The 26,065-nt window shown below is 48.6% G+C and overlaps 1 protein-coding gene across 2 annotated transcripts in view; it reads right to left on the bottom strand.

The window, feature by feature from the left end:
- Nol10 (nucleolar protein 10) overlaps positions 1 to 26,065 on the bottom strand; it is an 84,739-nt gene that overhangs the window by 51,946 nt on the left and 6,728 nt on the right. For both annotated transcript variants that reach the window (XM_006976609.4, XM_042266842.2), the window contains 10 exons: positions 25,838 to 25,915; positions 23,991 to 24,028; positions 22,632 to 22,768; positions 21,740 to 21,805; positions 20,136 to 20,196; positions 18,300 to 18,385; positions 12,737 to 12,815; positions 11,643 to 11,792; positions 7,770 to 7,836; positions 2,450 to 2,502 (listed from right to left, as the gene is read on the bottom strand). In XM_006976609.4, coding sequence (XP_006976671.1) covers positions 2,450 to 2,502; positions 7,770 to 7,836; positions 11,643 to 11,792; positions 12,737 to 12,815; positions 18,300 to 18,385; positions 20,136 to 20,196; positions 21,740 to 21,805; positions 22,632 to 22,768; positions 23,991 to 24,028; positions 25,838 to 25,915 — 815 coding nt within the window. The remainder of the gene's footprint in view (positions 1 to 2,449; positions 2,503 to 7,769; positions 7,837 to 11,642; positions 11,793 to 12,736; positions 12,816 to 18,299; positions 18,386 to 20,135; positions 20,197 to 21,739; positions 21,806 to 22,631; positions 22,769 to 23,990; positions 24,029 to 25,837; positions 25,916 to 26,065) is intronic.

Raw genomic sequence — 26,065 nt, 5'->3', positions numbered from 1 at the left:
GTGAACGCAGACAAAAAGGCAGGCTCTGAGTCACGTGTCCTACCCTTTAGAGGGAGGGAGGAGAGCCCGGGCCGGGCAGGTAAGATGTGCATGCCCATCCATATGGAACATGCAGGCAACTCGGGACCCTGGGTCTCCTGGCTGTGGAACCCAGCGACTGCAACGCCAGCAAGTACAGGGGCTTGCTGTATGCAGAGCAAGTCAGGGACACCCCAGTGCAGTGCCAACCTCATGGCTGGACTCTGAGGTGTGTCACAGAGCACTTGGATTCCCTCAGGCGTCTACAGTTGCCAAAGGTGTTCACTCCGCAGAATTAGCCTGAGATGGAGCCACACTGCAGAGAACCGAGCCTGGACAGCTGTCTTGTCCTTGTTTCTGGAACCACTGATAAATCAGCCGCTAAAGCAAGTGCGATAACAAACACAACAGAACTCCTGAGAGAGAGGCAAGGGCCGGAGAGCGGGATGGAGACGAGGGGACCCACGCGGTCTCCAAGGATCGGCACGGACAAGGGTGCGGGGAGCTGAAGTCAGGACTGTGTCGGTCTCTGGAGTCCAAGTGTTCAGGAAAGATGGGATCAGCTGCGAGGGCAAAAACGAACACGCCGGGGGAAACCAGGCTGCCTTGCTGCAGCGTAGCCTGCAGGGCCGTGGGGGAGGCCGCCCCGATTTATAAGATGTTCCTACAAATCACAGGTCAGACCTCCTACACTTGGCACCAGCCATGGCCTAAACACACACTTCTCTGGTTCTCTAGGCCTCACCCGAGCCCTGGGCCAAATGCAGCTCCTCAAGTTTGATATCAATCTTTCGGCAAATGGCAAGCTTTCAGCCCGGAGCTCGCTCTTGGAAGGAGCAGTGGAGGGAGCAGGTGCCAAGGACAGAGCCAGCGCTGAGGGACAGGACTTGGGGCAAGAGTGGGGGGCAGACGGGGTCAGGAAGGAGAGCAAAGGACAGCCTGCAGCTCGGCCTAGCGAGACCTCTGTGCACACCGGTCCTGCGTGTGTGTGCAGGCACCCGAGCTCTGGATCCATCCCACAGCCGCCTGTCCAATGTCCGCTACCAGGCTGAGACTCGGGGCCTGTGAGAGGCCGGAGTCGAGAGGCCGCGTCTCACTGGTGGCTGCATCAGCACCTCTCGCTCTTGCACCCCAAGTCCCCATCACTTGGAACAACAACAAAAAAATAAGCCAAAACCACCTTTCCGAAGGGCAGCCTTGGCTCTCCCTTGGCCAGGCTCCCGGTGCCCCTCGCCCACACTTCTGACCCCTCCCAGGCTGGCACTTGCCCTGCCCCAGGAGTCTCGCTGAGCGCTCTCCCCACAGGCAGGCAGTTTCCTGCCGCTCCTTTCCACCTGTGGCTCACCCACCCCTCCAGCTAGTCTACAGAACCAACCTCCAGGCTCTCCCTGAAGTCACTCTGGGCACTTTACTCAGTTTCCCACAGGCACCTAGCCCCCAGTGGGGGAGGAGCCTCTCCTCCCAGGCACTCTCCAAGAGTCTTCCTCCTAGAGCTCACGGCCAGACCCCAACCCGCCTGTCTTAACCCCGGATGGAGCAGTGGTGACAGACTGCACGGTGACGCTGCTGGCACCCGGCACCGTGCCTGGCACACGGCTGAGGCAGCCAGCGGATACCTATTAACCAGCGGGAACCAGGGAAGACGGGACCGGGGCACAAGCGGAGGCCGTGCGGCTGGGGGAGGGGCAGGGACAGTTCAGGACAAGCAGCAGCTTCCTGTCTGAACAGCCTCAGGACAAACACCTCGGAGTGGAGAGCCGGCATCAGATTCCCAAGACAACACAACTCAGCAGCGGGCGGAGCGGGAAAAAGCAACCCACACGCAGCTGAGCTACTCCGAGGAGACTTCCCACGGCTGGTGGCCCACAGCAGTCAGAGTCCACGGCTCTCAAGTCCTCCCATCTGTAAGACCCGTCACCCACCTCTCCCCCGAGACCTCAGAATGGCTAATGCCAGCTCTACACGAAGGCAGCCTTCCTAAGAGAACATCTTTCTGTTCTCTCCTTCTGTAGTCTAAACGGTAAAGTGTGGGGGCTCCTGGTGCAGAAGAACAATTCTTGAGGGGTGACAGTATAATAACAGATTGTGATCTGAGACGACCTCTCTCAAGTGCACCTTACTTCTAACAGAAACAGGCTGCCGTGAGGTAACCAGAGGAGTGCTGGACTCTGAGTCAACAGCCCCGAGTTCTAGATCCTGAACCACTCCACAGCAGAGCAAACAACACCACACGCCTGAGAAGACTGGTTTTCTCAAGCCTGTGCTAAGACGGCACGAAACAATCCCACAGCAGCATGCTGAGACATTTACTCAGCCGCAGAGCACGCTGAGTCTACAGTGAGTCTGCAGTGCGGCCCAGCCACCCAGAGCCCAAAGGCTGTCCCATGACCAGTCACACACAGACCCTGTGCCTGCTCCTGCTGGCTCTTACCGGAATGTAGTAGATGCCCATCTTGGGGGCCTCGTTGGCCGTAAGAAGCATCCCTAAAAACAAACACAATGAAAAAGTTAACGCCATGACAAGAAGTACCCTTTTCTATTTGTTTAACGTTTTGAAAGGCTTGAGTTGCCAGTACCTGCAAGCTGTCTTTCTGGGCAAGGGATCTCAGTCGTAGGACAGCTGACTCCCCATATGTGAACCCCTATGTATGAATTTCTTGAGGAGCTCAGGCCATGAGCAGGCTCCAGAGAGGCAGTCAGCTCTACACAGATCTGGAACATTTCCAGCTTCATGCATTAGATGCACAATATGAGAAGAATAAATAGAGAGAAAGGTCCCTTCCTGCAGTCAGGACTCCAGGGAGCAAAGATGCCAGCATCAGAATGTTTGCATTGAACTTTACCGTTGATCGCAGATCAAATGCCTAAGGGAGCATTATATAGAGCTATCCCCAAGAGACCCACACGTCAAGGGGGAGAGACGCTCAGTGGTTAAAAGCACCTGTTGCTCTTGCAGACGGACAGCCAGGGTCAGTTCCCAGCACCCACATGACGGCTCACAAGTCTCTAACTCCAGTTCCAGAGGACCCGACATCCTCTTCTGCCCACTCTCGGCACCAAGCGTGCATGTGGTGCACAGACACACATTTAAGCAGAGCACGTACACAGAAAACATCTTCTTAAGACCCACATGTCAGAGTGCCACGATCATCTTAGGGGATTTTAAAAGAATGAACCACTAGGGAGTTAATTTAGTCTCCACGGCATCCCCCTTGCAAGAAAGCAAAACCAGGCAGGAGGGGAGCTCTGTCATTCAACAAAGGATTCCCTAGAACCCCAGCAACCCAGAAATCCATCACTTGTAGACATTTAGCTACTTCGTGTCAGGTATTAGATGGTTCAGTTGCCAGCAAGTACCCCCAAGTTTTCTGCAGCACCTCCAAGACGGCAAGATGCACTACAGCCAATCCTCATGACTGACTACACATGAACTCAGCCAACACTGAGTTCATGTGTAGTCATGAGCTCCTCTACAAGATAATGCATGATCCTTGATAAGCTTCCATGTGATCTCAGTGAGCATGGTGCCCTTTACAATAAACATCACTAGCCCATATAATGTGGAACACGAAAACTTACACAAAACAGATAAAATAAAAAGGCTTCTTACATTATCAAATGGTCTATTAAATAGTCTAAATCTCACCAACAGATGCAGGACACCCCCGCCATCTCCCTGTAGCGACCGAGCCGCCTTCCTCAGCCTGCTTTCTGTTTCTAACGTAATGTCAAACTAAACAGCGGCACTGTCTCCAAGAGCAGAACGGGACCACGGGTTAATGCGGCCACCTTTTCTAATGAGCAGTCCCGACTCTTGGGAGGTGACTAGAATTAGGGACAGTGTTTCTACTCAATTTCTCAAAATGCTGCTGCTCATCGCTCCCAAGAGAAACCACACTGTTCAGAGGGAGAAAAGACATAAGCATCTGGAGTCAAAGACATCTCCTCCAATGGGAGTGGGAACAGAGATCTGACAGAACAGTGCAAGCGCGCGCGCACGCGCACACACACACACATACTCAGGAAAAGGCTCACCAAGGCTCAAGACACAAGTCCAGAAGCAGTGCTACTCAGGGTGCATTCTCTGGGCCACCTGTAACCTGCTCCCAGGCTGGAGATCAGAGCACAGAAAATAAAAGGAACCTAAGAGCCCCTAGGCGGCTTAACACGGCAGTGTCCAAAAAGGACAAAGGAAAACCACAGGACAGCGTTTTCCCACGTGTGATCGTTTTGCTAGTAATCCATCTTTTCTGTACTGTACAGAAGTGTCAACCTGCAAGGGGCCAGCAGGTTAAAAGCACAGAATGGCAGGTTGGCAGGCTGGCAAGCAAGCTGTCTGGCCATGCTTGAAGAGCACGGCACTGAAACACACAGCTTTAGTCACACTGAATGGGTCAGGGCAGACATTCTGGGAAGAGGGACGGCAGGATGCATCTGCCTGATGAGCTTCTCACTGACACGGGAAGTATAAGTTCACCGTGGAAGGCTCCGTGTGCAAACACCGCAGTGGCTGTTGGCCATGCCATGCGCTATTGGAGAATGCTGAGGGAGAGGGAGAGCGACTTGGCATTTCCCACAGTCCAGGTGCTCTCCTGCAGCTCTGTGTGGCAGGTGAGAAAGCTGAGGGGCATCATGGGCATAACTAAGCCTGAAGCAGGTCTTCTCACATCCAAAGCCCACCTTCTTCCCTTTCTACCAATGGCTCTGAACCTCCGATCCCGCATCATCTTCTCACGTGGTTCCTGCATCATCGAAGCGTGCACACCGGGTCCCAGAGCTGTGCTGCCCGCCAGTGCCCTGACCTGTGCAGCATGGCTGCTCGATGCATGGGAGCTGTGCCAGGGGCTGCCCGAGCAGACAGATAAAGAGCAGGACATGAGCCAGTAAGGAAAAATCATGTCTCAATATTCTGAGCTGCCTTACAAACAGAAAAACATTACTAAACAAGTGTCATGATTAGGCTCTAATTGCTCCAAAAATGAGTATGGGAACATATAAAAAGGGGGTTTTAGCTTTTCTAAACTCCGATTAAGCACCTAGAGATTAAGACCACAGCACAGAGCAGAGGGGAAGAGTAAGTATGTAACGCAAGCGCAGAACAGAGTCTCCGAGCATAGCAAGGAGCCCACGCCAACGGGCCGGGGCCAGCACCTGACTACACCACGGTCCCGTGAAACAATTACTGGCCTGGCTAGTGTGCACCTATCCGCCTCTTTTAAGTCATCTGACAGAAAAAGCCATTCCTCGTCCAAACCACACATGGAGATTCCCAAACACACCAAACCAAACTTATCCTCCAGCAGGATCCTGCTGGGTGAGATCTGACGTGCAGAGCATGCAGTCTGGCTTAACGTTGGTCCGTGATTATTATTATTTTTCTTTCAAAAGACAGGATTTCTCTGTAGCCAAGGCTGTCCTAGAACTAGGTCTGTAGACCAGGCTGGCCTCAAACTCAGAGATCCGCCTGCCTCTGCCTCCCAAGTGCTGGGATTAAAGGTGTGCGCCACCATACCCAGCTTGTCCATGATCTTTAACCTAAAGACACTTCATCACGCTAGGTAGCGGACCTCACTAAGTTCCATCAAGTTGGGGGACTTGACTGCTAAGCTCAATCAACCCTTCACTGCTACTTTAGGCCCAGGACGGGACAGAAAACAAATTAAATGACACCAAGAGGGCAACCACATACATCTGAGAGACAGACAGACAGACAGACAGACGGTCTACCACAAGACTGGCCGGCCTTACCAAATGAACAAGATGGGGACACGCACACACGGTCCGTGGGGCCGTATCCTCTGGAATGAAGGTCCCCGACCACCCTCTGCCACCCTTTCAGACTGTTCCTCCCTCACCCGCCACCTTCCTCCTCCCCTCTCTTCCCTCGTCTCTGAGCTTCCTCTGTGGCCCAGAATCCACATCAGGTCATTCAGTACCTCACTTAGGACCTCAGCACCCTCCCCTGCGAGCCCTCCACTCTGCAGAAGACCCTGCAGCTCTTACAGGTGGCATGCAAGTGACAAGCTCCTCAGTGTCACCTCCCCTCCCTAGCAGCATGTGACCAGAATCCATTTCAGAAGATTCCAACCAAGGCCATCCACATAGCAGCCAGGTCCTAACCCTGGCCGACTACCCAACTGTTAGGACTGCTCATGGAGCAAGAAAGAAAGAGAACCGGAGTGATGTCACTGGCCTACAACCCAGTTCCCAGAAGGCTGAAGCAGGAGAATGTGGGTTTGAGGCCAGGCTGGGCCACATGGTGAGCTTCAGGGAAGCTGCTGCAACACACAGGGAGACTCTTTCTCAGTACCCCAACAGTACACAAACAAACAAACAAACAAAAATAAAGCCCAAAGCCAGCCAAAAAGAACAACTGTGAGCCCCGACTGCTCAGGTTGGAGTCCGTGAGTGACAGACCGACACCGCTGCACTCAGACTGGACACCAGTGAGTCCGCTCTGTCCTCCAGGCCCAGCTGCAAGCACAGACCGTCTCAGGTTCTACCGCAGGTCAGAAATGCCTGGTGCTTCACCACTGTACCAGTCCTGTGACGTTTCTCCATTCTCTCTTCTCCCCGTTGCTCTCGACGGAATGGCTACTGCTAGCTACAACCTCACATGTGCCCTGTGGTGATCATACCACTTCCCCTTCTTCAGTCATCAATGTGTGTTTACCTGTCTGAGAACATTCTCACACACCTGCTTACCTGGAGACCACATGCCACGGTGCACCAGGGGGGTCCGGGTGCCGCCCGTGGTCAGTGCAGGGCCAGCTGCATGTGTCACACTACGGTGCACCAGGGGGCTCCGGGTGCCAGCCGCGGCAAACAGCCACTACGCCTCTCCTGGCACTGCTTAATACTTAGATGTCAGAAACTCATGTGTGCTTGCTGCCTCACTCAGAACACTACTTCCTAGGCACGCCAGTTCCAAGCCAGCCCACCTTCATCTGCATGGACCCTCTGGTGACACTCAGGTCACTCCTGGGCTGCCAGCACCTGCAGCCACCTGTCCATTCACTTCAGCCCTCCCACAACCCTCCTTGTTATCCTTCTGACGCTGTCTTTCAGTGATCTCCTCACCACAAAGCCACTCTAGCCCCACTCAATGACTGCCCTCCACGGAAGCCCCGAAAGCCTCCTCTGCCCCCGTCCCCCGCCCTGCGGTTCTGCCTCCTGACTCCTGGTAACACACCGGCACAGTACTGTCTCCACGTGCACGGTGACATTTCAGGCTTCGCTGTACGTCCTGTCAGCACAACTGTGTGTGCCTCTAATCCTTAGGGGACGCAGCTCGAGACGGAGAGGACTCTCATTCTCACAGGCCCCGTTCGGGATCTGCCCTGAACGTGGTGCTGAAATCTGAAACCTATCATATAATTTGCTGAACAGAACATGATGATGATGAAAGGTTTGTAGATCCCAAACCTTTATAACCATCTGTGTCACCAGGTGACTCCAGCCTCCTCCAAATCCCTGACCTCAATTTCCACATGCTATTACTAATCACATAAAGGAAAACACAAAAATAGGCTTCACCTCCCACCCCCTGCAGTTTGTTAGCAGTTTCTACGAATAGCTAGGCGGGCTGAGCACTGAGTCACGAAGGGTGACCCTTTCTGAATCATCCACACCACTTCCTGCTCTCTCTTCTTCCAAGTAAGTGAAAAACTCAAGAACTGCCCTGGCCGAGCCAATGTTATCTCATGAAGCAAATGCAGTTTAAAACTACACCACAGGACGTGAGTGCCTACCTGAGTTGGGATAGAGGCAGACGTCATTAAGGTCATGTTCTGGCTCCAGTGAAGTAAATATTTTCCCCTAAAACAGTAAGCAAAAGTGAGTTACTAAGATCATCAAAGACAGCTTTTTAGCAATGGCACATAAAGAAAATAAAAATGGAGACCCAATCCACCTAGTGCTACGTAAAAGAAATAACCTAATTGAAAGAATTTATACTTTAAAATCTTATTTGTCTTATTAACCTATCAAATATCCTCCTTTTAGAAATAAAACTGCAGCAGAAAGTTGCCCTGTTGAAAACAAAACAGAAGACTCCAAGTCTTGGAGACGCTGTCACACAGGAGAGGATGACAGGTGAAGGTGAGCTCTGCAGCAGCATCACCTAACCCAAAGGCAGCGAAGTCCCAGACAGAACCCGTGAACACAAACCACCAGTCACTACCCCGTGAGGGCTGAGACCTTCGACTTTCAAAGTGGGAGCAGTCCACTGTACTGCTGCAAATGAGGAGAAGAACAAAGGCCCGGAGGAGGCAGGGGTGGAGGAGACCAGAGAAAGATAAACAAGGAAGGCAGGTCACACAGAGCTGGGTAATCTGTTAGTCAAGAGGAAGCGTTCAGTCTTAAGAAACAAGAAGTGCCAAGATGGAATTGATGGCTGTAGTCACGGTGTGTGTCCTCAAGCGGGGCGCTGACAAGCTCGGCCAGCTCCGGCAGCCCTAAGTCAGGACCAGAAGACTGACACCAGGATGTGGTACTGCCAGAAGAGGGTGGGGCCGGAGCCCAGGCAGGATGGTTACTTCGAGGTTCAGGAAGAACAGTGGCCAAGTTTTGTTCATCAGAGCAGTGAAACTCGCCCGGCTATCTCCCACTCAAGTGGGAAGGAGCGGGCAAGGAAAAGAAGAGAGAACAAAGCTGATGGCCTGAGCGACAGACACGGAGCACACAGAACAACAGGTCACGACCCTGGAGCACAGGAATGCAGGAATAAGGGGCCTGGAAGGACACAGCCAAACTGAATGGGTCGCCAGCTTATGGAGGACAGAAGCCAGGGCAAGGGAACACCTTCTTTAGAGTATCTTGGGAGATTTCAGAAATAAGAGGCAGCTGTGGTGGCACACCACTATAATCCCAGCATTCAGAGAGTAGAGGTAGGAGGGTGAGTTCGAGGCTGGCCTGAGCTACACTGTGAGTTCCAGGGAAGCCTTATCTACAGAGTGAGACTATCTCTAAATAAATAAAATGTATGCACTTATACAATTAAAACAATCAGCAAGACTTTTTCATTTGATTATTATGATTATTATGTGATCCAGAGTCTAAAGCTGCATAGTCTAAGCTGGCCTTGAACTCTTGGTCCTCCTGCCTCAGTCAGCCTCTTAAGTGCTGAAGTTATAGGCAAGCACACCCTACCCAGTTAAATAGAGTTTTTCCATCAGTTAAAATTGCCAGAAAAATTATTCGTCTAAGATATGCCAAATCCCCCAAGAGTCCTCAAACCCTCCAAACCCAAAGTCTACAAAGCAGGAAGCATGGTCAAGGCCCCTGCAAGCATCAGGGTAATGTTTCCAAGAATTCAGAAATGCTGTAAGCTGGTCCTCTTCTCGTAAGCTAAACAGTCCATGGAAAGAACACATCTCAAGGAGGGCAACGAACACCAAGACAGCCAGAAGAATAAAGAAAATAAGGTCACCACTTGTGGAGATACAAATGCAAAGCTTGAAAGTAAGATCTTGAGAACTTATTTTTATTCAATGTATGACTATGCACCATGTGCATGCAGTGCCTGGGGAGTCCAGCAGAGGGCATCTGACCCTCTGGGACTGGAGTTACAGAGAGCTGTGAGCTGCCATGTGGGTGCTGGGAATTGAACCTGGGTCCTCTGGAAGAGCAGCCAGTGCTCTTAACTACTGAGCCATCTCTCTAGCTCTAAAATGCAAAATTAAAAACCCCCAAGTACTGGCTGGAAAAGCCAGAGTGATGGTGGCTGGACTGTGGGGAGTTGCTGTAGCCAGAGTGATGGTGGCTGGACTGTGGGGAGTCGCTCGTAGCCAGAGAACCCAGCACCTGCCCTAGGTAGCGAGTGCGGACTAGGCCCCTCCGGTTTCTGAGGATGACCTAGAATTTTTAATCCTGGGCCTCCTGCCACCTCAGGACAGTCTTTTGTTTTTAAATGGACACTTTTTGGACTGCAGAATTAGTGTATATATTGAAAACAGAATTTTTAGAGTCTACGGGGTTGGAGAGGTGGTTCAGCAGTTAAGAGCACTCACTGCCCTTCCAAAGGACTTGAGCTTGGCTCCCAGCACCCTAGGGAGCTGGCAAATGCCTGCAATTCCTTTCCATGGAAGGCACCTGAGCAATTCGGCAGGAACACACACACACACACACACACACACACACACACACACACACACACACACGAATAAAACTTCGACATATTTGTTTTATTGATGTGATGGAGTTACTCTCAGTCCTCTCAAATGGTTCTGAGACAGAGTCTCACTCTAGCCCAGGCTGGCCTTGAACTCGATTTTCCTACCTCACCTCCTAAGTACTGAGAGGGCAGGCATGAGCCATCCAACCCAGCTAATACTTGAGTTTTAAAATGAAAAATATGAGACTAAGCCTGGTGGAACACACCTACAATCATGTGCTCTGGAGGCCCAGCAGACAAGACAGGCCAGGAGTTAAAGGTTACCCTTTGATGATATCCTGAGCTATATAATACCCTGCCTTAAAAAAACAAAAACAAAACAAAACAAAACAAAAAAACCACTTTTAAATAAATGAGGGAAAAAAAGGTAGATTAAAATCAGCAATACAGAATTGTGTTACTTTTAACACTTGGAGTTGAGGAGAAAAAAAACAAAATTATTTTTTTTTTTGGGGGGGACAGGGTTTCTCTGTATAGCCCTGGCTCTCCTAGAACTCGCTCTGTAGACCAGGCTGGCCTTGAACTCACAGAGTTCCTCCTGCCCCTGCCCCCCAAGTGCTGGGATTAAAAGGAGTGCACCACCACCGCCCGGCATCCAAATATTCTTAGGAAAACACTATTCACTCACCAAAACTTTCTCTTGAAATAAAAAATAAAAAGAACACTGAGGATGTAACTCAGTGGTACAGTGCTTGCCAAGCACATGCAAGGCCTGGGCTCAATCCTAGTACTGCCACCAAAGACAGACAGACAGACAGACATATGAAATTACTGTACAGGTACCATCTCTAAACCTGCTTGGTGGAGGTATGACCCTGGGCCACACAGCGACACTATCGTGGAAAGATGATCAACAGCCCTGAGACTCTGCCGGGGTGGCGAGTGAGCCTCTAGCTCTCGGGATGGAGTTGGCAAGATGGCTGGGCAGGTCAAAGCGTTTGCTGGGCCTCCCTGAGGACCTGCATGATTCCATGAGGAACCCATAGTGGAAGGACTAACACCCAAGCTACCCTCTGATCCCCAGGGCGCTACAGCACACACGCACCCTCACAGACCACAGGAAGACAAGAGGCTGGCTCTTCAGGGGCAGATTGCCTTTCACGTCGATTTTTCTCCTCTAACGTACTTCTAACATGCAAGCCAGGGTCTGGAAAGACAGCTGGGGGCAGAGACCCTCGCCGCCACACCTGACGCCCTGGGTTCAGTCCTCAGTTGTCCTGGCTTCCTCACGCATGGGACAGCACAGTGCACTTAGCCAAATGAGAAGAATGCCGCCAGCCAGGGCCAGTCAAGTGGGACGCTCCTTCCCTGCAGACAGGCTCCTTCCCAGACGGCCACTCAGCACCCCCTTCTCAGGGACCCACACAAGCCTCCAAACCACAACGGAATGAACAGAAGCACCAGGAAGAGGCAAGGAAAACGGGGAGCAATCTCAGCACAAAGTACGTACGGAGTTCTTGTTCCACATTTTGACAATTCTGGAGTCTGCAGACAAGACCAGATCTAACGAGTCCTGGAAATGAACCGACTTAATGGGCAGCCCGTACTGGTGATCCTTGACTAGCAATGGCTTGTCGGAGCGGAGATCATAGAGCAATACCTAGAAGAGAATAGTTCGTCCTAGTCAGACAAGCCACTTTCAAAACAGCACACTGAAAAGTAGGAACGCCGGGAACTGGGGAAGGGGCTCAGCTAACAGAGTGCTAACAGGAAAGTCAGCCCTTAGAATACAGTTGTAGGACGTCAAGCCCAGGAGCAGCTTTTAGGTATACTGATTTGACCATTACTCATCTACACAGGGAAGGAACAGAGGTTTGTAGGGGTGGTGTTTCACTTGCTAATCAGAGGATCTGTAGGATGGCCCAGGACACAGCAGGTGACAGATGACATGACAGAGAAGGTGGCCAGTGCATGCCTCAGCAGGAAAGGGCCTGGCAGGTCCAAGACAGATTTCCATCGTTAGAGGCAGGGGAGCGCAGAAAGCTGGGTTTTCCCATCTTAGGTGACGGGTCCCCTCCAGGCCCCATGAGATGCAGTAAATCTACTGCAGGTTATCTCCGCTCTCTGGGGTCGGACAACTTACAAGAGTGTGGAAGAAGGAAGGAAAGACATACATCCAGACTGGGAAGACAAGGCAAGTTCTGTGGACACTAGGATGAAGTACTGCGTGGGGAAAAAACACCTTGAGTTGGTGTGGTGGTGCACGCCTTTAACATCAGCACTGGGGAAGCAGAGGCCGTTGGATCTGTGAGTTTGAGGCCAGCCTGGGCTACAAAGTGAGTTCCAGGACAGTCAGGGCTGTTACACAGAGAAACATCTTGGAAAAAATCACATACACACACGTTTGAGGACTATCCCACTTCAACTCCAATTCCAAAGGACCTAGACAAATCTCCCCAGGTGCTAGAAGGATCTAGCATTCTGGAACACTCTTTCCATCTGGCCAAAAGAGAACAGCCTCACTCCCTGTCCCAAGTATGTGCCTCCCAATACATATCCAAAATACTGGCTTACATGTGAAGTTTCCACTTCGGACGTATTTACCTGCCCTGTGGATGTGCCAACTGCCATGGTCAAGGCGCCATTAAACTTCAGTGCAGAGATGGTGGGCAAGCTGTTTATCCTGAAAGACAAATGTTGTTCTCTGTGACTGTGGACCAAACCTCCTTTTACTAAATAACAGGCTCATCATTTGTCTTCACTTCAAATCTGACAAGGAAAATCCTATTCCCAGCTCTCCGTTTACAGTCTAACTGCACCCAAACCTGCACAATAGAAAAGACATTTCACATACAAATGTAACCCTAACCCACCTCTACCTTCCTTTCTGTTCAGACAATGAAAGCCTGTTTTCAGAAACGTGTGTGTGTGTGTGTGTGTGTGTGTGTGTGTGTGTGTGTGCCCGCGCGCGCGTGCGCGCGCACGCGCGCGCATGTTCATGCATGTGAGCCAGAGCTCAACCTCAGTTATCTTCCTCTAGTGCAATCCACTGTACTTTTGAAGTAGGATACTCAGTAATTCTGGAGCTTGCCAGTCAGGAACCTCCAGGATCTTCCCATCTCTACGTCTCCGGCTCTGGGATCACGTGTGAGTGCTGCTGTGGCTGGCTGACAGGGATGCTGGGATCTGAACTAAGTCATGCCTTGTACAGCTAGCAAGCATCTCACTGAATGAGCCATCTCCCCAGCCCCATCTTCACTCAGGGAAACAATTTATCTTGGGACATGGGTGTGTTTACATCCGATGTAAAATCAACTTCGCCGAGGCAGGAGAGAGAGCTTAGTGGTTAAGAACATGTACTGCTCTTGCAGAGGACACAAGTTCAAGTCCCGGCTCCCACGTCAGGTGGCTCACAGCCACCTGTAACTCTAGCTCCAGGGGACCTGACACCTTGGACCTCTGCAGGCACCTGCACTCACGGGCATATACACACAGACATCCATAATTAAAACTGTTTCCAGGTTGGGGATTTAGCTCAGTGGTAGAACGCTTGCCTAGCAAGTGCAAGGACCTGGGTTCGGTCCTCAGCTCCAGGAAAAAAAAAAAAATGTTTCAAAATGAAATAGGTCAATTCCATCCATCTGAAATAAAAGATGAATACCAGAATGAAGGCCCTTAGGACCTCTAACGCACTGCAGGTAGAACAAGGGGCAGGGCCACAGTCCTCATGCTCCAGCACTAAAGATGGAGGTAGACAACCAGACTTTGGGTCAGCAGTGGACAGGGGCTGGCTGTGTCCTGCAACCCCAGCACTCAGGAGGCTGAGCCATGGCCACACAGTGAGCTCACACCTCACCAAACAAGAGGACAACGGCTCTGCTTTCAGTCCTTAGGACCACGTGTTGCTGGCCAGGACTCCAGGCCAGGCTGATACCCAGAGCATCAGCAAGCCTCTCCTGCCACCTAAAGACCCAGCCCGGAGCTGCTCTGAGCAGCAGCTGGAAAGGAGGCCTCTGGTCTACAAAAATTCCATCACTCCTCTTCCAAATGAACTTTAGAATAATTTTTCATACGGAAGTATTTTCCTACTTCACCAAGGTTTATTTTATAATGCAACTTTTATCACTTTCTTCAGGTAAATGAATCCTTCAGTAATTGTGGAGTTCGTGTTATGAGAACTTTGGTCTACTGCCTCCTCCTACTGGGGTATTGCTAATCAATACCAAAGTCACTGACTTATGCACATTAATTTCCTAACCAAATTATGTAACTGCCACATTAGTTCCTCCTGGTTTTTTGGTAAGTCTGCAGACTTCCTCAGGCAGACAAGACAGATGTCAATCACTCATGGAAAAGAAGAGCAGCCTCCCCCTCTGTCCAGTGATAGCGACTTCACCTTCTGCAGTTTATTAACAGAAACGACAGGCCGCAGGGCTGCAGGGAAAACATAAAGCTAAACATAAAAGATAAAATACGGGGCTGGAGAGATGGCTCAGTGGTTAAGAACACCAGCTGCTCTTCTGGAGGACCCAGATAGTGGTGCCAGTTTCAGAGACCCAGTACCCTCTTCTGTCCTTCACGTGCAGGTACACACACACACATATAATTAAAAACAAATAAATCTTTGTAAAAATGATAGAATACAATAAGATCATTTGAAACTTAATCAGCCAACTATTTTGAACATTTTGATATACCTCTGGGTGTGTTCCCATGACTATACCCACAAAAGGCTATTGTCCTGTTTATAGAAAGGTCACAAAAATGTAATAAAACACTGTGGCAACTGTAGGTTTTTCTTTCCCATGGAAAGGTATATTCACATACCCTTCCCTCCACGAACATGCTTCTGAAACAGTTCTCAAAAGCTGAACACCGAGCATGCCACTGACGGAGTTTTTCTTCTACAGAGCACATCAAAGTAAAGTACCTAACGAAAACATCACTTCCTGTATATAGAGGACTCACCAAGTCTCTGGCAAACATAAACTGCTCTAGCACCAGGGAGGAAGAGCATTAGGAGTTCAAGGCCATTTTCAGCTACCCAGTGAGCTCGAGGCCAGCCTGAAGCTACAAGGGAGCTTATCTCAAAAAACAAACATGTTTTAATATAAAAAGAGAAAATAAATAGCCAGGCATGATGTGGAACACCTTTAATCCCAGTACTCAGGAGGCAGAGGTAGGCGGATCTCTGGGAGTCCGAGGCCAGCCAGGTCTACAGAGTGAGTTCTAGGACAGTCAGGGCAGAGAACCCGTCTCGAAAACCAATCAAACAACAACCCAAACAACCCAAATCATGATCTGCTAAGCAGTTAGGTAGCTTTATTTACCTGCCATCCTCTGCTCTTTCTAAACAATAAACTGGGTGTGGTGGTGTGTGTATACTGTGTACCAGAAACTGACTCAGGGGACCCCCTTAAGCCCAGGAATACAGACAGCACGCACGAGTGAGAACCTGGCTCACAGAACAAACGGGCTAGAGAGAAGGCTCAGTGGGGCCAACATGGGGCGCGCACCTGCTTCCAAGCCTGGCACTGGACCCACCGGTGGAGGGAGAGACGACTTCTGACCTCCACATCCATGAAGCAGCATGGGTGTGCCCCACGCATGAAAAACAAGTAAGTAAATGTAATAAAACTGAAAAGAAAAAGAAGAGAAGAATGATGAGACCTGCTAGGGAGGAGGGTAAGCTGTGTCCTGGGAGACAGTGTCCCCTCGATAGGTCGGTAGACGCTTACATTTATACTAGGTTTCTGTAGGACAATTTCTGTAGGACAACCGAGCATGTATCCAAGCCCCTGGACACACATGTATGCTATAACCTAGAAATTCGAATTCCAGATGTTTGGGAAATAATTACTCAGCTGTAAGCCTTCACGATGTTCTTGGGGGCTCTGGTTGGCTAAATTCTACTGTATGGCAGGTGAGCTATTGCTATCCTTTCTGTTTCAGAAATGGCTTAGCATCTTTGGTCAAGCTAAATATAATTATTGTCAAAATGACTGCTTTTAGCAAATATACTCAACTATGACAGCTGGAAATGCCTTACCTCTAAAGGACAAAAGAATTCAGTACAAAATGTGAGTCAATTTTCCCCCGGAGACAAGGCTTCTCTGTCCAACAGTGCTGGCTGCCCTGGGAGTCAATTTTATTTTTAAAAGATATTTCCATATTTCAGCCAGATGTGGTGGCCCATGCCTTTAATCCCAGGACTGCAGGGGCATAGACAGGCGAATCTCCCAGTTCGAGGCCAGCCTGGTCTACAGAGTGAGTTCCAGCACAGCCAGGGATACACAGGGAAACCCTGTCTTGAGAAACCAAAAGAAAAAAGTACTCTCCTATTTCTATAGACCAAAGTTAGATGACTTTTCCTCAGATGGTCTGGTATCACATCTCCTATAGTCACTACATTTCTATTTGAATTTCTATATAGCCTTAAGATATAGTATGTGACTGCTACAGATCTGTTTGCTTTAAAAAGAAAGTTGTGTGAATACACACAGGAGTGTACCTGGAGGTCACAGGACAACTCTCTGGAGTCAGTCCTCCTCCACCCACGTGGGTCCCAGAGACTGACTCAGGATATCGGGCGCACACCTTGGATCCCAGCATTTGAGGCCAGCCTGGTCTACAGGGTTCTAGGCCAGGCAGGGCTAGAGTAAGACTATGTCTCACAAAAAACAAAACAGAAAGACAGGAGGGAGGGAGGGAGGAAGACAAGCCCAGAATGTGATGTTCACGACAGAGTGAACAGAGCACACATCTCAACTGTAATTCAAAGACAAACCAATGCCTAGCGGGGAGAGAAAACGAACCTCTCTACTTCCTTCAGAACCTGTAACATATCTGATTTTCTTACTTTCTGCAGACACTCATTTTTCTGACTTGGGCACTGAAGATCTGGCTCTGGGGGGGAAAAAGCGCAAACCGCTCTGCAGAGGACTAGAATCTGGTCCCAGCACCCACTGGGCGGCTCACAACCGCCTACAGCTCAAGCTCTCGAGGGTGCAGTGCTCTCCTCTGGCTCTTCAGGAACCTGCACTAGTGTACGTGTACACACACACACACACACACACACACACACACACACACACACACACACACACACGTGCCTAATCTTCAACAACAAACCTTATTAAGCATTTCTGCATTAGTTTATTCTATGTGGGAGTGAACTTCCTGGCTTAAAATTGCTTAATGTTCTCTACACCGTGTCATGATTAATGACGCTGATGACCACTTAACAACTGCTTCTATTGTCACTCTGAATGTAATAGTTTAAACCAGACACACAAATCAATGTATTTCTTAACACACAGAGTAAGATTTGTCTATGTAGAAGGACATATCTCTCTGTTTCTGCTCTTCTGTTTTCCACTGGACTGCTTGTTACTGTGGTGCTGAGGACTGAACCTGCAGCCCCCGCCCCACACACTCCAGGCGCTCTCCCACTGAGGACTGAACCTGCACGTCAACAGAGGATGTCAATTCTCTCTGCAGAGGCTGAGGATGGGGGGCGGGGAGGGCGGGGGACGGTGAATACAGGAGTCCAGAGGAAGGCATTTCTGAACTGATTCAACAAGTAAGCCCAGGGCAAGGATCTGCCAGAGGGGGACCTGCCTTCATATCCCACAGCAAACACCTGGGCAGGGGTGCCAGCCGGTGAAGGCAGCCCACACCGGTGAGTTTGGGGACACACACACAAAGATGCTTGCCTCTTAATTCAATCCACTACTTGTGGTACAGGGTTTCTCTCTCGAGTATGTACCACTTTCTAAATGTTTCAAGTGCAGGAAATCGACCAAGAAGAAAAAAACCCGTCATCACTTGCCCCCCTCCACAGAGCATTCCAAGCACACTTTTCAGCCCGCTAACTCACCGGCTAACTGAAGTAATGGTCCCACCCGATCAGTGATCCTGCAGAACTGAAATACCAGTTCTAACAGCAGACCAGACAATCCCACAGCAGCTGAAGCAGCGTGCCGTGCGCTCTGGGTAGTCCTGGAGGGAGGCCATCTCCCTGGCCTGCCCCCAGCTTCACAGGAAAGAACTGTTACAACCATCGCAGACACCGGTCTCAGGTGTGAGGCAGAAGGACTTCCATCTGCTAGCAGTTCACGACACACTGTCACGCTGACCTATCCGAAGGCAACCGATTGCTACTTACTCTGAGTCTGCTGTGACACTATTTAACGCACAGTCCAACACGCCAACTCTCTTTCTCACTCTTGGATCCCAGCATTCCACTCGGCCCTGAACAAAAGAAAACCCAATCTTAAGTAAAAGCTGCTACTAGAAAATTTTCAAACATGTACCAAAACTAAGATTTATTACCACTAATTTCATGAAGAATCACAGCTTAGCTTTGAACCTATAATCCTGGCACTGTCATGCTTCACCGCAAGGTGATTTCCTTTCATAATTAAGGAAACGAGTAATGAAAAAGTTCCATCTATACACATAAACCTTGGATTGGCATTTACGGAAAGAAGGAGCAATAAAGACATTTGTATTTTACCTAAATCAATGTTAAACTTCTTAATAATACTAAAAGTACTGATTTTATGTCTGTTAGTTGTGTGAATAAGGACCTCCCTCTGTTGCCCAGGCTAGCCTCCACTTCCTGGGCTCAAGTGATCTTCCTTCCTTCCTATGTCAGCCTCCTGAGTAGCTAAGACTACGGGACAGGTATTTGCTTTAATCTGTATTACTTTTTACTTTTTTTGGCTTTTTGAGATGAGAACTTACATGGTCAAGATTAGCCTGGGGTACTCACTGTGTAGCCAAGGCTCGTCTTCCTCTTTTGACTCTCCAACAATGTCCAGCAAATGCTAGGAGTATGATCTACCATTCTCAGCTTGGGTCATTTTTTAAAAATAATTTCTTTTTATTTTTTGTGCATTGGTGCTTTGCCTACATGTATGTGAGGGTGCTGGAATCCCTGGAACTGGAGTTACAGACAGTTGTAAACCACCATGTAGGTGCTGGGAGTTGAACCTGGGTCCCCTGGAAGAGCAGCCAGTGCTCTTAACCTCTGACCCATTTCTCCAGGCCCTTGAATCCCTTATTTTTAAGAATTATACTTTAAACATTCAGGCATGAAATGCCATAATATCCATGACTTACTTTCAAATGGCTCAGAAAATATTTTTTAAATAAATCAACATTTTTATTTTAAAAAAAGGGAGGGGTTTATAGAATGCAATCACTGAACTGTTTTCGACATTTATTTTCTCATTTATTTATTTATTTTTTTAATTTTTATTTTTCAAGACAAGGTTTCTCTGTGTAGCCCTGGGTGACTGACCAGGCTGGCCTCGAACTCAGAAAAATCCGCCTGCCTCTGCCTCCTGAGTGCTGGGATTAAAGGCGTGCGCCACCCCATCCAGCTGTTTCCAACATTTCTAAAGGTGTAAATTTTTCAGAAATTAAATGCTGAGGCCTGATTAATTAATTGGCTTAATTACTTGATTGGCTCACTGACATAGGCAGTGCTAGGGACCTCCATGCCAGGCAGGCCTCTATTTCTCATTACGACATATGCATGTCTGTGTAGAGGTGTGAGCCTGTAGGTGCACATGCCCAAGGAGGCCAGCAGATGGCGTCAGCTTCCCAGAGTGTGAGGCACAGGCAGTGCGGGCTGCCCTACCCGGGAGGTGGAAACACATTTGAGTCCTCCACCAGAGCAAGACTCACCTGGAACTGCTGAGCCATCTCTCCGGCTCCCAGAAAATGAAGACAGAGCTGCAGGCCGTCAAAACGGCTCAGCGGGTAAGGAACTTGCTGCAAGACCGACAACCTGAGTTCAACCCCAGGGCTCATATGGAAGAAGGAAATCAACTCCAGTAAGTTGCCTTCTTATCTCCACACAGCACTGTAGCAAGTGTGCGCATGTTCACACACACACACACACACACACACACACACACACACACACACACACTAAACGGACCTGCAAACAAACGGAAACACACTGACAAAAATGAAGCGAACACGCACTAACCTCTATCGTCCCCGTGGCGAACAAGCCATGCACGGCATTGATGTCACAAACATTGTTCTCCCTAAGAGAGGAAAGCAAACCCAGGACAGGAGTGTTAGGGAGCGTCTAGGCCAGGGAAGAGGAACCCACAAGCCTTCTAAGTCTGTAGCCCACCCAAATGCCGTGGAGAAACACACAGGCTGTCATCTCCATGGAATGCATCGAGGTACGGGTGAGTCAGGGCTTGGCTCACAGTCACCAGAGCCCCCGCTACCCAGGGTGACACCACCTGCTAGATGGCAGACAGGAGAGGCCCTCCCTCTGAAATACTATTCCACCATGGGAAGAAAGGCCCTTCTATTTCCTCCAAGGCAATGCCACATTCTTAAGAACACAGGTCATCACTGTGGCAATCTCAAGACCTGGAGGACAAACAAAGCCTCATTTTCTTACTCACTGAAGTGAATTTTGACCTACCTCAATGGGTTATTGTGAGGATTAAATTAAAGAACAAAATGTTCAACCGTGTCCAGAGTATAAAGGATACGTAATAAATAACAGAGTTATGAACAAGAAATCAAGCAGCTGAAGAGCAGATAATTTTTTTAGTATGTAATCATGTATTATGAAGTTACATTTTTTTTTTTTTTAATTAAAAGTATTTTAGGCCAGCGCAGAACAAAACCATCTTGCCAGCTTGGAAGTTTTACCTCTCCATGTTCTCCTCTCAGAAACCTCTCACAGAGACAAGGCAAAGTCAGTTCTGTAAGTACAGATGGAGTCCAGCTTCCAAGTCTGCCTAGCTGCAGGCCCTGGGCAGGCCACTATCCCAGTGGGGCAGCAGGGCCCTGGACAGGCCACTTATCCCAGTGAGGCCAGAGGCCCCTGGATAGCCACCTATCCCAGTGAAGCTGGACGCCCTGGGCAGGCCACCTATCCCAGTAAGGCCAGAGGCCCTGGGCAGGCCACCTATCCCAGTGTATAGAGACAGAATAGACCCTGACAGAACCAGCTGTCACTGGAGGCTGAATTAAAAAAAAAAAAACAAACAAACAAACAAAAAAAAAACCACAAAACAAAGCATGGGTGAAAACTTAATACTACAAGTAAAAATAATAAACTGCATTTTTAAAAGTCAGTCAGAAGTTTTGTTGTTGTTATATTAAGACAGAGTTTCTCTATATAGCCCTGGCTAACCTGAAACTTGCTATATAGACCAGGCTGGCCTTGAACTGAGAGATCCACCCAATTCTGCCTCCCCAGTGCTGGGATTAAATTACAAATCTTTTTGCATGAGAACTTCAACTTCTAAGGAATCGTCTGGCCTTCTCAGCAAATCTTTTTGTTTAACAACAACAAAAACCCTGACTCCTTCATGGATTTATCTGCTCAGCAGCAAACCTAGGCCTGGTGTAGACCACCAACACAGATGGACTGATGGCATCAGGAACAGAGAAGACATTGAATTCAATCAGAACTGCAGCTCAGAACACAGTTGTTAATGATACCCTATCAACTGGGGCCCAGGTTGTGGGCTGTGAGTGTAACTAGGTCATCTGATGGCATGAGTCTCTGGCGCCATCTCCTGGACAAAGTCAATGCAGCCGTAGGGCTGAAGTACTCACGCGGCGTCCGTTTGCAGAGGGTTCAGGTACCGCCCTTGTTCTAAGTTTAATCTATACACTTCAGAGCTGCAAGGAACAGAGAATCTGGTGAACTACACGCGGCGTTTCCCTGTGAGTAAATACGAACTTCAGAAGCACATGCAAAGCTGTCACCCGTGAGCCAACACTTCTCTCTGAAAAGCTGATAAACAACTTATTCTGAACAGATTCACTTTGTTCAAGAATTTGCCAAGTCCTGGTAGTTAAGAGCTGAGACGTGCAGGAACCCAAGTTCAGTTCCCCGCCCCCTCCGGACCGTTCACCACCATCTGCCAGTCCAGCTCCAGGGGCTCTTCCTCCACAGCTCAGCACGGGGGTTGCCGGCCTGCCCTGCCATGCCTGGTTTTCGTGTCACACTTGGGACCTGCACTCAGCTCCCCACGCTTGCACAGAAAGGACTTTACTCACTGACCCACGTCCCCAGCCCCTAAACAAGTCCACAACTATACATGACATTCACGACAAAACACTGGACAAGCTTAGAGCAGGAACTATAAACTCAGGAGGTCACAAGAAAAAATAAACAGCGGTGTCTTGTAAACTCCAGCAACGGGGCCACCCTGTGAGACTTGTGTGGGCTCCAGCTAAAACACCCGACACGTGCATATTTTCACGTCAGGTCTTTAAAAGGATCTCAGTAGAGCAGCAGTGCTAAAGCATTACAGTGATTCCACCTACTGAAGACTATGCATCAACACGCAGACTGCTGGGCTTTTTCTCTAAGACCGATCCCCTTTCACAGTAATGACGCATCACCTTCTCTATTAAGGACACTTAAGGAGACAAAGGCTGCAAACAATCTGAGTGAAGGTAGCTGTGGGGAGGTGGGAAGGAGGAAACTACTGACTGATACCTCGCACCAACGAAGTACAAGTCGCAGGACGGGTAGTGGTAAGAGAAGTCTCTGCCGAACTTAGGAATTCTGGTTTTGTAGTAAAAACCGGATTGTGAGTGAAATTCAATGTATCTGTCGTTATGCAAGAAGACGATCTGAAAAGAAAACAATCAAAGTTCGTTCGCTTAACTTTCAGCGTCACTAAAACTACCAAGCAAGAAACACTCTCACCTCTCCCCTGCTCACACTCTGTACGCACACACAGACCTGTGTGCACACACTCAGCACACTACAGAGCGTGTCTGAGAAGTTTGCACAGTGTTCAAATGCAAATCTGTCAATAACAGAGAAAATAAGTTATAGACTTGCCATACTCAAAGCCAGGAATAACGGCTACTGCAGCCGACAGGAAATCTGTCCCTCAGAGTGGGAGGAACTGAGCCAGAGGGAAAAGCCATGAAATTCAACTGTGAGTTCAACTCTTCCAAGATGACATCTGACATTTAAAAAAAGTTACTGTGTGATCTGTTGAATTGGTTTTAACTGGTGAATAACTAAAGGGCACCATGGCACTTTATATCATTTCCATTTTAAATTAAGTAAGGGCTTCCCTGACAATTTATAAGTACTGAAATGACCATAAGAATTGAAAGAATCGCCGGGCGGTGGTGGCGCACGCCTTTAATCCCAGCACTCGGGAGGAAAAAAAAAAAAAAGAACCAGAAGACGGAGAAATGGCAATAGGAAAAGGGGAGAAGACGTCTATTCAACTGCACTCAGAACTGTACCAGAGCACACCACAAGCTATCGCTGAGTTATGAGACCTGAAAAACCCGATGGCTTCCTTATCTTGTATAAATAAGGAGGTGAAGGCAAGCTGGCAAACATGCCTAGGCTAACGTCAATTATCAGAACCACAGATGGAGACCATTTGGCGCCTGGCAAAGGGCAACTGTTACCAGTTCCTTAGAAAAAAGGCGAGGCCCGGTGGTGCTGAGAACCAACTACATTAGTTGATCGAAGGCTCTCTCTCCAATGCTGTTTTAAAGGATACTACACATCATACAAGCACCTGACCAAAAATCAATATAAAATGATAAATTATCTATTACTACACAGTGGTTTTTAATTCAACACTGGGACAATAACAGAAATATTTGTTAGAAAAGTAAGTTCCAGGGCTGGAGCGACAGCTCAGCAGTTAAGAGCACTTGCTGCTCTTGCAGAGGACCTGGGTTCAGATGCCAGCACTCACATGGCAGCTCACAACCACCCGGGGATCTGATGCCCTCTCCTGGCATCCAAGGGCAACTGCACACACGTGGTACACATTCACATAGACACACAGACATACAAATAAGAATAGAAAGTAAATACCTTTGAATAGTCATCAGATAAAATCTCAAAGGTGACAACTGAAAAATAACAGAAAAAAGAAATCACAATTATCAACCGGTGTTCTAACAAAAACACAAGCTTCTTGTGAGGATTCTAACTGGTTTTAACTGTGAGTAACTTTACACAAATATATTAAAAGAAGAAAATTCCCACTAGATTTTTTTATAGGCCTAAAGAAAATTTACAAACTATGATCCTAAAAAATTTTGCCACTGCCTTGCTGAGACGTTCTAAATAGTTTTTCAGACTTTCAAATATAAATGAAAGAGCATCCTTTAGAACACTACTTTAAAAAAGAATACCAGGCTAGGAAGTCATATGCTGGTTCATGCCTTGGGAAGCAGAAGAAGGAGGAGGATCTCTGTGAGTTTGAGGCCAGCCTGGTCTACATAAAAAGTTCCCAATCAGCCATGGCTGCAGGGAGAAGACATGTCTCAAAACAAAAAGAAAAAGAGGCAACAGTAGCTTTTGCTTATACAAAGTTTACCTCCAAACAAAAATAAACAGTTATGAATGGCACACAAAGTTCCTACTGTTCTCCAGATGAAAATGGTGGACTAGGATTATCTGCTGGTAATTCTACACAACACTGCATCCGTTAGTGTGGTGACTAGATGATCTGGGAATTCTACAACACTGTACTGGTTAGTGTGGTGACTAGATGATCTGGGAATTCTACACAACACTGCATCCGTTAGTGTGGTGACTAGATGATCTGGGAATTCTACACAACACTGTACCCGTTAGTGTGGTGACTAGATGATCTGGGAATTCTACACAACACTGCATCCGTTAGTGTGGTGACTAGATGATCTGGGAATTCTACACAACATTGCATCCATCAGTGTGGTGACTAGATGATCTGGGAATTCTACACAACACTGCATCCATCAGTGTGGTGACTAGATGATCTGGGAATTCTACACAACACTGCATCTGTTAGTGTGGTGACTAGATGATCTGATAATTCTACACAACACTGTATCCGTTAGCGTCATTCCCCTTGATCCTATTAAAGTAGAACTGTGCCATTCTAACTTGCTTGCTGAGTTAGAAGGAACTCTGCAATGACCCTGTGACCTTTTCAGGGTGCAGTGTCCCCTGCTGAGGGCACGGGTGGAGCCTGAGAGTCACTGAGACACTGCTCGCGGGGATGACGCTATGCAGTACGGCAACGGGGAACATCTGTCTCATCACATGACTCTCAACAGAAGAGGCCTCTCAGGGCCAGGGATAGGGCTTCCTATCCATAGAGCACTTGTTACTCTTCCAAAGAAGCCAGATCCAAGTCCCAGCACCCACACGCAGCTCCCAGCCATCTATAACTCCAGTCCCAGCACCCACATGCAGGGTACAGCCATCTTTAACTCCAGTCCCAGTAGATCAGATGCCCTCTTCTGGCCTTCTATGGTATCAGGCACAGGCATGGTGCACAGATAAATATGCAGGCAGACCCATACACATAAGATAAAATAATGAGGATAAAAAGGAAGATCTAAAAGATGTCTCCAGCTAGAGCAGAGAACTGGCAGCCTCTCTAAACCAAATGGAGCCTGGCTGAGAACCAGCAAGGAGACCCCACCATCCAGTTCCACAGCCACTACAAGCTGAGTGAGTCTGGAAGTAGACTTTTGAAGAGCTTAAAGAGCCCACCTGGCCCACCCACTGAGAGTAGGCTTGTGCAGAGCCGAGGGCCCAGCCAGTGTGGGCTACAGCCTGGTAAGTGCAGCATCATATTTAACTACTTCATCTCCAGCAACCAAAACCTACTACACACCCACTCCCATTTCAAAAAGCTGCTTATGAGTTCACAGTTAGCCTCTTACCTTCCGAATCCAAGCACCTTTCAAACTTCAAGGATAACTGATAGGTATCATAACACCGAACCCGAGGTTTATAAGTTCCTATAAAAAAAAATTAACATGATGTAAAACCTAAGGATACACTTTTCATAGTCACACCCCACAGAACTGCTGCGTGTCCTTTCTGCCTGAGGTGAGGTGGCTCTCACAAATCAAAGAAAGGGCTTTAACAGCAGCCCCACACAAGCATCC

Source organism: Peromyscus maniculatus, chromosome 22 (genome assembly GCF_049852395.1).
Source record: "Peromyscus maniculatus bairdii isolate BWxNUB_F1_BW_parent chromosome 22, HU_Pman_BW_mat_3.1, whole genome shotgun sequence".
Lineage (NCBI taxonomy): Eukaryota > Metazoa > Chordata > Mammalia > Rodentia > Cricetidae > Peromyscus > Peromyscus maniculatus.
This window is presented reverse-complemented; position numbering and strand designations above follow the sequence as displayed.